The sequence below is a fragment of the Anguilla rostrata genome, chromosome 11 (genome assembly GCF_018555375.3).
Source record: "Anguilla rostrata isolate EN2019 chromosome 11, ASM1855537v3, whole genome shotgun sequence".
Taxonomy (NCBI): domain Eukaryota; kingdom Metazoa; phylum Chordata; class Actinopteri; order Anguilliformes; family Anguillidae; genus Anguilla; species Anguilla rostrata.
Window position 1 is genome coordinate 17,184,353 of NC_057943.1, and position 14,714 is coordinate 17,199,066.

The 14,714-nt window shown below is 39.0% G+C and overlaps 1 protein-coding gene across 1 annotated transcript in view; it reads right to left on the reverse strand.

The window, feature by feature from the left end:
• Positions 1 to 10,687, reverse strand: part of plxnd1 (plexin D1) — a 48,305-nt gene extending 37,618 nt beyond the window's left edge. The window contains exons 1-2 of the mRNA XM_064298359.1: positions 9,333 to 10,687; positions 918 to 1,094 (exon numbers count right to left, since the gene is read on the reverse strand). Of these exons, the coding sequence (XP_064154429.1) occupies positions 918 to 1,094; positions 9,333 to 10,553 (1,398 nt within the window). The 5' untranslated portion in view covers positions 10,554 to 10,687. The remainder of the gene's footprint in view (positions 1 to 917; positions 1,095 to 9,332) is intronic.
• Positions 10,688 to 14,714: the final 4,027 nt, after the last annotated feature.

A 14,714-nucleotide genomic window follows, 5' to 3' on the forward strand; every position in this document is an offset into this window, starting at 1 on the left:
CATATACTACTACTTTGTTTTTAAAGAAATCACTGCCTGAAGCCATCTCCAACTGAATTTATAAAACAACAAATATCTCTACACTACCAGTGCCACCCCTGAGGACAAACACACATGCATGCACGCGCGTGCACACACACACACACACACACAGACACATTTCCTCAAAAACGCTCTCAGAAAAAAATGCCTGATGTTTAAAAGTCCAAGTCTACTGCAAAGCAATTACATAACTTCCTTTTAGTTGATTTTCTATTTTGATACTTGATTCTTGTTTTTTGGAATTATGCATCCCGCAGCTATAATACTTCCCCATGTTTTTTTAAAGTGAATTACACATAAACAAGGTATTTTGTTAATCAACGGGAAATTCATAGACTTCCAGTTCTCACAGATGTTTCCAAGCTCAGATTTCCCAGCACAGTTTGAGTTGAGCAGCCTGTGTTGATGAGTCAGGCTATAAATGCCTCACTCCTGAGAAGAAACTCCACCGTCAGCAACTAGGGGATCTCCAAAGCCCAAAACAGTTTCCGAAATGATGAAATCACACAACATTTAAAATGCCCTCACCTCAGTTTGCCAGTACCTACCACTGAAACAGAAACAGACTAAAACAACCGAGATTTCAAAAGCATAACAAAGAAATTTCACTTTCAAATTTCAGTAGATTTTTTCACTTTTTGCATTCTGATATTTCATATGTTCAGATGCAATATAATCACAAATATAAATCAATGGTATGAATCAGGCATATGGTTAGGCCAAGGAGTTGACACAACTGATGTGGAAATACTGATGGTTACCATGAATTATGACACCACACATGTGCATCTTGCACACATATTACAGAACGTTATACATCAGCGAAGCTTACCCTGTGCATGGTGGGGGCTCATAGGACATGCAGATTTTCATACCTTGTATAGTCGGCCGTTACTGGTGCCCAGAAACACCACCGTGTGATTGTGCACGCTCTCCACAGCCACCGAGCTGAGCCCCACAGACTCAAGGAGTGGGACTGCCTTCAGTGGCCTGCTCAGGGCAAGTGGGTGCTGCAGGTGGGCGGCCCCACAGTCCAGCTGCTCCGGCTGCAGCTACGCAGATGGAGGCAAGACGAGAAAAGAGTTATGAGTTTTATTCTTTATCCTTATCATCATAAACCCTCCAGTCACAAAACACAGGGATTTAGGGATGTATATGTGCGAAATAAATGATCAGAAGAAATAGAAGAATTAAACCCAGCCAACAATTTCTGGTTCCTAGAACCTTCCCAACACATACAGTGCCCTTCAGAATTATTGGCACCATCAATGAATATGAACAAAAAAGGCTGGATAAAATTCAAATTCTTTATTGACGATTTTCTATGCTCAGCAATAAGAGAAAATTGGACAATCTTATTTTGATACCATTGAGGGAAAATAATTATTTAACATAAAATCATAAAGAAGAACATAAAATGAACATTATTATTCAGAAAAAGATGTATGTCACATTATTTGCACCCTTGCACTGAGACCATTCCTCCATGCGCAGTCCCTAGCCTTCACTTGTGGACTCTCCTCTTTAGCCCACCACACAGGGTTTCAGTGGGTTTTAGGTCAGGGGACAGAAATTGGGATTCCAAATGTTTTGATTCTTCTGGTACTTGATGAAGTCCATGATGCCACGTATCCTAACAAAGCTCCCAGGGTCTTTGGATGTAATATAGCCCCACCACAAATAGCTCCATTTTGTCTCATATGACCATTGAACCTGGTTCCAATCAAAGTTCCAATAACATTTGGCAAATTACAGATGCCTACATTTGTGGTTTAATGACAGCAGAAGCTTTCTTCTGGCACACCTTCAAGATAGCTTGTCAGCATAGAGGTGGCATCTAATTGTAGTGGAGATTTGGTGACCCTAAGATGTAACCAATTTCTGCAATTCTCCCACTGTGAATTTTTTTTGGCTCTAGAACCATTTTTTTTGCACTGTGTATGGGGGCAAAATATACTGGCCTCTTCTAAGCAGGCTAACCACAGCTGCAGTTGTTTAACATTCTTAATTATTGCCCTGCAAATGGAGATAGGCATTTTCAGGCTTTTATTCATAGCCATTGTCTGGTTCACAAAGGTTAAAAACATTTTGTTGCATTTCATTTGCATGACCTTCCTCACATTGAAGGGTGACATAAGGGAGTTCTCCATGTGCGTCACCTCATATTTATACCCCAGTACAACAGAAAGTCATAGATGACCACAAAAATGTTCCTAATGCGAATACTACTATTCAGTTTTGTTCAAAGAATTTCTAGGTGTTCCAACCATTGTGACATGTTTTTGAAAAAGAAAAAATAAGCAATATCAAGCTGATAAACAAAAACAACATTTTTTCATAGCTTTTTGTTCTCTCATCTTTACCAAGGGGCACTCATATAGGCTACTGAACAAACTCAAAGGTATAGAACACATTATTTTCATTTTTAACAACAGCTTTTCTCAAATGGTTAACAAAACAATTGCAGTTTATTTTTCATGGCCTATAACCCTATGCAACACCAATATTTGATTTGTCATTATTTCACGTGTTGAATGAGGGGGCCACTAGATTACTCATCCTGTTAAGACACCTATCTAGTGGAAGAACGGGCCCCACACGCAGTTATCAGAACCCAAACCATGTCTTGTGGCTGTTAACCCCACATGCAAAATTTGCCTCCAGCGGGAGGGTTTCAGTCGGCTGGGATGACAAACGCAAACTAGTGACCCCTAACGACTGGGCACCTGCAAGTCCATCTGTTAAGCGGCACAAGAAGGGTCTACCTCTGAATTACCTCTGTGCAAGCCTGTGTCCATTGTGGTGTGACAGGAAGAGGCTGCTGACATGATGTGCTTCAGAGAAGAGCACATGCTTACCTGCGCTCTTCACAATTAATAGAGGAGACTGTAGCAATGAGCACTGATATACGCATACTTCATGTGATCAGGCATTCTAAATTGGGGAGTAAAAGGGGTAAAGCATTACAAATTGTAAATGGCTTCTACTGTCACTAAGCATCAGTACATAAGTGTACTAAAGAACTCCAGAGGCCATCCTCACCCAAGAACATATTGATTCAGTGAATGCTTTAGAGAGGCCGCAGTATTGACAGCCAATGGCAATGGCAGTCTTTCTCTAAACATAGCTTAATTGCATCAGATTTTTTTTCCAAAAGATCAGCCACCAAAAATTAGTCTACTTATAAGGACAAACAGTCCTGACTCATAATTATGCATGTGTCGAGACAAATGTTCGCAATTTGGGACTGTCTCATCAGACTAGCCCTTCCACAGACTGCATATAGAAAGGACTAGCTGTTTGAGAAAGGACAGTGATGTTTGCATAATCTGTATGGCTTGTAGAGATCACAGTGCCCTCCAAATCAAGTTACCATTTTACCATAAAGATCAGTGAATCTGTACAGACTTGAGCAGCATGATGTGCTCAAACAGGGCTATGGCCATGGCTTGTCCACTGCATCAATCACTGATATGTTTGCAATCACACTGGAGACAGTTGTAATTATTCAGTCAATGAAGGTAGTACTCACAGACTGACCACCCAATTTGATCAGTAGTCAAAAAATAATAACGAGGTGTTACCAAACCATAAAAATGGAATTCACAGTTTTGTCAGGCAACATATCAGCACACGTATATTCTTGTTTTATACGCATTCTTTGCTATTTAGCATATTACGAAAACAAGCAAGAGAACCAGTGGGTCCCTAAGGTGTAAAATCTATCATTATAATCATCACAAGAAATATATTTGGCAACACACATCAGTAACTGCAGGCACCTCATACTTCACACATTAAATACTGAGATTCATGCATCAAGACCAATCTGTCACTCTTAGACCTGATAATCCAATCCATTTAAACATGGATTTTTTTTCTTCCTTCAAATTATGTTAATCACCTTTTCAAAATTATAGAGCGTGTGATATACTGTAAAGCTGGTATTGGCAACAAGAATGCAATGTATATCATCTGAGAAACTTTCAAATGACTGTCTAAAACACATATACGTCAGTATAACTAAGACCTGGAGAAAATCAGTATTTCAGTCTTTCACAGGCAAGGGTTGATGGAAGTTTCATCAGTCAAACAAGTATTCAATTATTAGTACAATCATCTAGCTGATCATTCAATTACAAGTAAATTCAATCAGGTGTATCAAAACAATGATAGCTTGTCTCTTGACGCTATTTAGACAGATGTTAGACTTGGTATACTTTATAAGACAGTACGGCAATAAATAAAAATATACAAATGTACATAAAATGTTTTGTTAAGGATGTGGCAAATGCTCATTTTAAATAAACAACCTTCTCTACATTGTTAAAAATGACATATGGTGAGATAATTAAAACAAGAGGTTCAAAGCAGGGGCACGTAAATATACAGTACACTGGACAGCTGTGAATGTCATACATTTAAGTCAATTTAAAAAATATTTATTGTTCAACATAATCACAATAAGTAGGTTTACTCCTGTAATTTGTTTATTCTTTTATAAATTCATGCTGTGATGTGTGTAGGTTTTGCACATCTGACTGTAAACTGTTTCACCCAGCAAAATGTCCAGTGTTCATTTAACTCTAACAGAGCACAGTTGAGTCCAGTAGGGACCAGATTAACTCTGTAAGAGATGATTTAACACTGGACATTTCACTGTGTGGGGCCAAAAATACTGACAGCCTTCAGAAATTTTAGTGAGCTGCTGGACTGATTGAGCTTTTCAGTTATTCTGTTCAATGTTTTAACATATTATCAGTTTATTAGTTCTCCTGTGTTATAACACTGTTAAGCTAATGATAAGTATATATTCATCAGCTCAAGTTTACTGTAAGTTTCCTGAATTCTGCCTTAACAATCCCGAGGAATGCCGTTGTAAACCTTCATCATGAAACTTGCATTGCCCAACTCAAATGCAACCGGTTTCTTTAAATAACAAAAATTATTTTCGTCATTTCAAAATGCCCTCTGCCACCCAGGAATAATTGAGACAGTGTAGATACACGGTACCTACCAGAATGACTAGCAGATCAATCATGATTTGATTGTCCTAGAAAACAATTAAAATCTGCAAAATATAATTATCTTTGCACCATGATCTATGTTAACCAAATGAAAACTGTCAGTAAACAATGTACCTGTAGGATATTGCTTTACTCTATCATCCCTCCTTGATGCTGTATGTGTCAAGGTTTTACTTCATCCACACTTATCTGTAACATCATCATGTCATGTTCATTTTCTTGGAAATATTTGGCAAGCAGACAGAACAAATCCTCACTCCACTGTAGTTCCAGCTTTTTTCCCCAATGCATTGTGTTCACAGATGAGTGTCAAGCTGACTTTAGCTGGTGTACCAGCCTGGTCGAGCTGGGCTGAGAGGATCACATGAAGTTCTGCGCTAACTTGATGAATATAGATTTACTGTAGGTTCTTACCCTCGGTTGATAATAAGCATGCAGTGTAAAGATGTTTTATATGTAGAACATTTGTTTTCCTAATTAAAGGGGAAACAAGTATATTCAGTGGCACAAAATATGCATATATGGACAATTTAGGGTTTCTACAGAAATTTTATTGCCAGATATTGTTGCCAACACAAAGAAACATAAATTTAGTGGTAACTGTGCCAAAATATTAAGAATTCACAGAGCATAAAATCACATTTGGAAATACTGTACAGCATAAATTTAATAACATGATGCCATCAAATCATACCATGATGTTATAAATCTGGTTATGATATGAAAAAGTTCTGTCAATTTGGCAATAAAGACACAACCATTCATTTACTAGCTTAAAATGTCATTTGGGTTCAATAAATCACATTTCAATTACCTTTCTTAATTTTTATAAGGAATCATATGTTAAGTTGCATATTTTCCGCAAACGTATTTAGCCAGAGTTCTGTGCAGTTTACCGTTCTGTGTCGGTAGGCTGGTTTGAAGAAAAAATGGTACTTAACTCCATTTCATTTCGAACCATGAAAATAAATTTTCCAAATAAACATGGAGGTATCTTGACTGTTATTGAGATGTAGTGTACTTGCTAAATATACTTGACCTCGACTCCAGCTGTTCCAGCTAGCTGTAGCTGATCACCAGCTGCCAGCTGTTGCCAAAGACCCAGCTATAGCTGGTTACCAGCCACCAACTACCAGGTACCATGTTTCACAAACCTAGTTCTTACTGGTAATGTTGGTTACCAGCTGCAAGCATATGTTGTTGTTTTTTCCAGCAGGATTCACAGTGTAAATTTAGTTGTAATTTTTTACAGATGTAGCTGGTTGGCCTGATGATCAACATTCTCACAATTGCAAGCATGATAGAAAACAGACACCCTACCTGCTGTGCTCTTGTTTTGCATATGTGTTATTTTGTGCTTTCATTAATTTATTCCAATATAAACAGAACTAATGAAAGTGTTTTTTTATCTGAAGAGGACATGACAGCTGAAAAAGGGAAAATGTGCCACTTGGCAATACATCAGCTGTACAATTAGGTGCCCTTTTTGAAATTTCCCCCAACTAAACTTCAATCGCACCCTAGTACAATTATTTCATGGTTAGTGGTTTGAAACCAACTAAACCATACTCATACTTAAACCAAGAATATTTTGATACTTAAACCGGAATGTTCACTTTTCAAATTTTTTGTACATGTCCGGTTTGTGTCCAGTCCGAGTAACTGATGGAAGACATTTACTGGTAGCAATAGTATCTAATGAATTCACGTCAGCAACTCAGTTGGGAACTAGAGGGTGAGAGGGCAGGGTTGAAGACGGAGCGGGAGACTTATATGACTGTAAACACAAGGCGGTAAAATCCTGCATAGTATGCCTTTAACCTTTATACATTATATATATACATGTGTCCCAAGGTATACACTATCTCCAAGGGACAGACCAGAAGTTGCATATTTTGTGCATGAGTCAAATGCATAATTTTACTTAAATAAGCACTTATATGTTGGAAAATCAATTTGGACCTTTAACTACTGTAGTAAGGTTTTTTTAAGGCTGGCATAAAATATTATATTGCATGACAAGACCACTTAGCTATACAATTAGATCAATTTTTACTCTAACATTCTGTTGCATTTTAGTAGTCCTGTGGTAACCAGTTGTAATGAGAAAAAGAGGAAGCAAATCCATTCAACTAAATTCCACAAAGCACAGACTTAATCCCTGACTAAATCATGTGGGGCCAAATTGAGTCAGGAGGAGCTGCAGCGTCTCAGTTCTGAGGAGGAGGGGACTGGGCCAGCATTTCCCATGAGCCTCCCTGTGCTTTTGACCTCCATACTTATCATAAGCCATTTCTTTGGTTTCCCTTCAACAGAGGGCCCTCAGCTACGCTGAAAATATCAGATTTCGTCACTCACAGAAAACTAGTTCTGGAAACTGAATTCCGTCATTCTTATTATTATTTTTCTCACAACACTCATGAGCACTTTAGTCAGAACAGTTATGCGAAACAGGATAAGTCACATGTAGTTATACAAGGTGTGTTGGGAGTGTTTCAATTATTCACGTCCATGTAATTCTGTAAAACCGTATCACAAATCTAGTCTCAATTGCCCAGTAGTCTTCTTCAGAACCCATTTTAGCAGTTTTAAGACATTCTTATTCTAAACGGTTAGTTATAAATATCATCCTCAATCATACACCTAATTAGGGGGGTGTCCTACTAATTCATAGCATGCCTGACAGTTTGCATACACAAGCATTTTATTTTTCTGGAACAGAAATCTTATATTTAATAGCCTATTTTTAATTTCTTTATAACTCTAACACGTCAAAGTTTACACACACTTTTACATTATATGTACCACAGGCAAGACATGATACAATTTAATCGACAGGTTTCCTTAAAATCTTTCTTTTTGTCTTGCCGTTGCGTTGCTTTTGTTTTCTGTTATTACGTTTTGTTTGTATCGTTGTTTGTCGCCGTCATTCTTTAAGGATTATATTCTTACTACCAGCCCATATTTAATTTACATTTTATTATCTGTCCACTTGTGTTGTAACGCATGTTTCACGTGGACCTCACGAAGACTGTCTTGTCGCTTAAGCGTCAGCTGAAGAGGATCTTTCATAAATCTAAAATGCATGAAGAGACTACATTTGAAGGAACGCAACTAGCATTTCAAGTCATTTTCCATTGAATCAGTGACAATTCGTCTATATTTCTGTTCAATTTTCACCTATGAGTACTTCACGAATAACGCGGCTTTTAAAATTAAAACTAACGACTTCATGTGGAATGAGAAATGAAAGGGTCCTTTAGTTTGTACGTCTGTAAAATAAAACTATATCCTAAAGACTCGTAACCCTAGCCCACACACGTTGAAAGTTTGACGACTAGAATTCACGCCAAAGCGCACATGACGTTTTATGACCAATTACGTCAGAATCAAGGATTCATTAGGCTAGACCTAATGTTTTGAAGCAAAATAAATAATGAAAAAATTAGATCATATAGGCCTATTTAGAAATATCGAAATAAACACAAATAATCTGATAAAATTATTAACAGCAAAATGCTCAGTGTTTACTTGATTCGTGTGCAGCCTATTTCATTATGTTCTCAACGTCTATAAATTCAGTTAACACTAAATAAAATCAGTTCGAGTTAAAAGTAGCCTACTCGAGTTGATGCTACTCAGTTTTCTTAAACAGGTCCAAGTAGCTTACAAGAGACAGTCCAATATACAAAACCTTCCAATGCTTAAAAACGGGCATTTTCATGAGGTTAAAACAGTCGAACTTTGCTTGTTATCCGACAGAACAGGAATTCTGGCGCACAGCTGATTTTCACAGGCCTCAGTGCAGTTCCCATAACCCCCGCATGCTTTACCAGGTCCCTCTTGTCTTGTAATAACAGAGCAAAAGGCACTCGTGATATGAGACTTCCTCACTGTTGCAGTAATTATTTATCTTTCTGTCTCAGGAACAAAATATGTTACAATTAATTTATGTAAAGTAAAACATTTTATAATACCACATATGTTGCGGAACTGCCCTCAAATGGATTACTCTTAATCTGTTAGCAAAATGTTATACTCCACCAAAATTACTTCAAAAGACAGCACTGAAATGAACCGGCATTGTGCCCGGTCCTTAAATTCATAGCGCCCAGGTAGGCATGTTCCAGGTCTTATCTTCTTCCTTTAATGTCTATGTAAAATCAACATATTATCAACATATAGCATATTCTATGTATAAAGAATTCGTAATATAAACTAGTCTGTTTCATATAGGCGTAATCTACGCCGGTATTCACTTACCATTATATTTCTTTGAATGCACACGGCGCCCGAACCTTGAATAACGCTGTCCAACACCTGCACATCATCGGAGCGTTGCAAATTCGAGCAGTTCTTTCTGCCTTGCCTGATGACTTCCTCGATATCAGAAAACTTATATACACATAAAGCAGAGTTTTTGTTTGATTTGGCAAAGACTCCAAATAAAAAGTGCTCCGGTTCATGCGCGTCGGTGATATACATCTCCGCAGGGTAAACCGAAACAACTCTGTTGTAAATATTTCCATTTGAACCACACTGCAGACCCATTTGAATATATGATTCTGTAAGTTTTCTGCTCTCTGTGGTGGATTTTCGTGGGTTTTCAGTGTCCAGGCAAATCCTCGCAAGTATACTATTAGGTTGGCTCTCTTTGTGACCCATATTGGCATCATTATTGATGGCGATGTAAGAATATGTCTTCTGTATAAATGCATGAACGAAATTAAGCTTGTTTTTTGGCTTCACTTCTTGCTTTATCTTAAAGACGTTATCTTCTGAAGGATTGATATCATAAGTAAAAAGCCTTGATAGGTCATTGATATTTAAGGAGCGAATAGCAATCTCTGGGGTATTTTCAAATCTTAAGTCCTCTTTACTGTGGTTTTTGGGAAAAAACGGGGTTCCCATACCTGTATAAGTAGCTCCTACTAAAAGTCGGGTATTCCCATTGTGACTTCTAAAAATAAGCCCAACTGTTGAAGCGTTGGGGTGATTGGCAGCGATGTTCAACATGCTGGGAAAAACAGTTTTGGCACCCTGGGGAGGAAATTCAACGGCGATTTCAGAAACGTTCTCCATCTTCCTAAGCTCACAAAAACCCTGGTATACGGAGCCGCACACGACGAGAACGCCTTGCGCCCTATCCAGTTGCAGCAGTTTGTTGAAGTTATCGGTAAGCGTCTTTTGGTGTTCACAGGGCGCCTGGGGCAGCTGTGGCGCATGGCAAAGCAAGTTGTCTTCCACCGGACCGGTCCTCTTCTCAACCTCCACATGTAAAGTAGCGTTCAGCTGGTAAATTGTGTTAACTGACGCCAGATATACTTTTTTGGAAACTTCATCCACAACGAAATTGTTCGTCAGGTTTGGAGATGTGAATGCCTGTTGGATTTGCAGCGCGCTAACAACGCGCTGATGGATAGTCCACCGGGTGCCGAAAAACAAGACGCAAAGAAACAAAATTATATTTTCCGAAGGATACATTTTTCCTTCTTGCTAGCTTCACCGTGATATGTGCCGAGGGTTGCATTGAGCAATGAAAAATATGGTGTTGTTCTCACTACAACAATCCAAGAGGAAACCCTGTTTCCTGCCGAACGCCTAAACTCAGAATGACGTGATGAAGAGTCGTGCTTCCTTTTCGTAGCGCAGCACCGCTCGGTGAATGCTTTCCACTCAGATGAAATTCTAATAGTTCATGGTCTTGATGTAGGCTATTACAGACTGCATAATGAGAGTTCCACTTTTCGGTTATTTAGTGTCCTTTCCTGGTCGTTGCAGAGAACATACGTATTTACGCTTAGCCTACGTGTGTTTATCCTCTGTAGCCTAATATTTTTATTTTATCAAATAAATCAAGTCACTTTTTCTCGTAGTGCCAGCACAGCCTATATACGTTAATGCGAGGGAATGAGTAAAGATAATTATTTAAAAATTGATTTCGCTAAATTATTCGCATGATGGGTAGCGTACCTTGTAAGCAAATATGTATTTATTTGGAAACTAATAAATTGTATTTTGTGTGGCTCTGTTTGGGGGAAAGCATAACTGTAGAGAGCAGCTGTGTCTCCACCTCTTAGACTGCTATCAGGGACGTATAGCCATTGGAAATCTATTGATTAAAAACATCTGAGACCTGTGTGGTTTGTACCTCTGGTGGTAACAGGACTGTTATATCTCTAACATTAGATACGGACCGGTACAGAGAGCTTCCATCTGTGCAATAGAGTGCTGTTAAAATGCAAACAGATGGACTGACACACATTTCTCTTTGACACTGTATCATACTGTAAGTAGTTTTGCACGTGGGCCCACTCATGCTCAATATGGCTAACGATTATATGTGGCATCCTACCCTACGACCTTGTTATTTATAAATAAATAAATAAAAATTGATGAAGGAGTCCGAGTTTCGGTGCTGACCGCTGCTAAATAAACATTGTTAGTTGTCTGATTATTAGCTACGCCCTTTAAATGGTCAATAAGGTTAATTTAAAAACCCCAAATTTCGATGAGCGTTACCGATCTTCAACGCAAGACATGACACCCATTTCATTTTAGAGAAGCTATTTTTATTTTCAGTCGCCGGATATGTAATGAAAATGTTGATATATGGAAACAAAACATTTTCTGTGCAAGGTCAAGACCTCAAGACGTCAGTAAAGTTTGTGGTTATGATTTGAGGTGTCCGTGTAGGCCTATTTCCATGACACCGAATACGATCTGAAAACCAGCGGTGACAGGTCCCTCAGGAGCATCCACATCACCACTTCAGACTATTATTTGTGCCGATAAGCGCCTGACAGAGTCTGTGGGTGTTTATCTTGGCCCTGGTCCTCCCGCTGCTAATCGGACAGCGTGGTAGGGCAGGAAAGTGCTCTGATAAAGCACGGACTGATTGATTGCCAGAAATAGAACTCGCACACGCAGGGAGCCCAAGACTACAGGCAATACCCTGCGCTGTCTGGGCGCACCCAAGAGGGCTGAGGTCGCGGGTCACGACTGTCAGGGGTCAACGTTATTGAAGAAGTGTGACGGAGTGCTTCACTCTGGTCACGCTTCTTCGTACCACACACCTAACGGAAGAGCACAAAATATGTGGAATCACTTACCGCTAATCACCTGAAGAATACAGGATAGACTATTTAGGGCTGGAGTCAGGAAAGATAAAGGTGCAGGTCTTTATATCTTCCTTGCCTTGCCCTAATCCCTGAGTATAGGTTACCCTCACCGTATGGTAGAAACATTTTTTTTTCTTAACTACCATAAAATACAGTACATTCTCACGACGCACTTTTCAACACAAAGCAGAAGGCTCATAAACATTTGTGTGCGCGTGCGTCCGTATATACGTACACACGCCCACACTTTCTATAATGTCTGTAATGCTCTAGAGAAATGAATGATATCGCTTTATGAACACCCGTTCTGCGTATGAATGGCCTGCTTATTTAATTTTTAAAAGCACATTTAAGCGCAACATAGCCTACTGTTTACAGATTTATTTTTGTGGACATTGAAGTCATTAAAATGTTTGTACTAACTGAACAGGGAAAATATATTGCTCTGAACTGAAATGAGTCTCAGTTTATGTTTCATTGAAGGAGAGCCTCAACTTTCTGTTGTTGTATCCCAAGAGACTGATATGGTGGCCTTGTTGTCTCTGAAAACAGTGTCAGCCCATCCAGTCCAGTCTAGATGAGTGGGCCTGGGAGAAAAGCTTTCGGCCTTCCCTATCTGTTTCCCCCCAGATAAAACTGAGGCGTGTCACTTTGTCAAGGAACCAAATGTGTCTCTCCCTTTCCAAACAGAGATTGAATGGAATCGATAGCTTGAAACAGGAGATACAGAACCTGCTAAATCCCTTGTCCGTTTTGCATCAATATTCTGTATGCTGGGGGGATTTCATGTGCCATACTGAATGCAATTCAGTAAGTTCTGCCATTTTCTACGGCACTTTTTGTTCCTATTGTATGATACTGAGGTCCCAAATAAACATTCTACTGAAAAAAAAAGAACAAAATAATGTTTGAAGTGCAAAAATACACCACAAATTCCACATGCAAAAAAGAACTAGTTTCAGTAACCACTAATTATAAACTATCTATATAACCTCCTAAACACAGAGAAAAACCTTAACATGGAATGTGCAATGTGATCCTCTACGCAATAAAATGTTCAGTGTTAAGTAATCTCTTACAGAGTACATCTGATTCCTATCGACTCACATGTACTCTGCTAAAGCTAACACAGGACGTTTTACTGTGTACAGATCTTCTAATGCTGACCAAAGATCCACCTCTTAAGACAGCACCATGGCTCCACTGACTTTCTTTAGAAATAATCTTTCTTTATTTATCTTTGGATTTGCTTTTCAGATAATGTTATCTGTATGGTGCTATTTTTTTGTTGTTGTTTGCATTACAAATGGTTGGTTTGTTCAGTAGACTTTACACTCATTGATTAGAAACAGGTCTTCTGTGCTGTCTTAGCGACACTTTTTTATTCCTAAGAATAACACTGATGTTCTCTGCCTCTGTGGGTCACTCTGGATAAGGGTGTCAGTTAAGTGTAACAATCTAATATGGCCAGTAGGAACAAACTTCAGTTAGGGTTAGTGGTTCCCCCGCTGCACATGTTCTTCCATTATTCTCTCCCAAAATAACTTCCATGCAGAACATTTGCTCAAACATGGCTTTTGGCTATATTTTTACCCAAGACAGCTGAAGAGTCCTTGTCAAATGCAGCGATGTCTGGAATTGTTCACTCGCCCCGTTTCAGATGTGCCCCTGGCCATGGGAGGGAGAAACTTACTGCGGCAGCACACTAAAAATATTTTGGTGACATATTCCTCAAGATTACACAATTAGAATATTGCTTGCAGGGGAAAGTGGTAAGCCTCACAGTCAAACCAGTAACCCTCATCAAATCAGTGCCTCTTGTTTGCATTTCCCACAAGTTCTGCTCCTTAGTTCTCCAAACACACAAGTGCAGACGCTGAGCACAGCGTCTGCCTTTTCTTTGTGCTGCAGTATTTCTTTCTCTTTCTCTCTCTTTCTCTCTCTCTCGAGGTCAAGATAACACCTACAGGAAACAGCCGACAGGGTGGAAAAACACCGTCGCACCGCAGTTAGTGTAATTTAGCTTAGAGATGAATACTGTAATTTGCATAAGCCTGCTTATGCAGAACAGAGCACCTATCATCCTACATTGAGCTTTAAGTAAACTGGCCCTGCTTCAAAAAATGTAATGTGGTCCACCACACATTTTGAACAAAAAAGCATGATTTTCAAGGCTCAGGAAACAAAATGCTCAAAGAAGTGACAAGTGTTTTTTTTCTTTTCCCTTGTGCACTGAGAAATCTCTGAGTGTTCGGATTTGACCTAATGTAACAGACTCCTTATAGAATTAACATGCTGCTTTTTACAGTAACATGGTGGTAAGTGTAGCATCCCATCATGCATAGCTTACGGCTGCTTAAATGCTGCTATTATTAAAACGAATCAATTCTTCACAATAAAGCAATTTTTTTCTGAACAAGATTTTAAACACTTCAACATTAGGGAAATCTTGGGTAGGTTGCCTCCGGGCATTTTGGTGCAAAAAGAAGAGAAAGGGTTCCCCCTTGTGGACAGCAGAGGTACA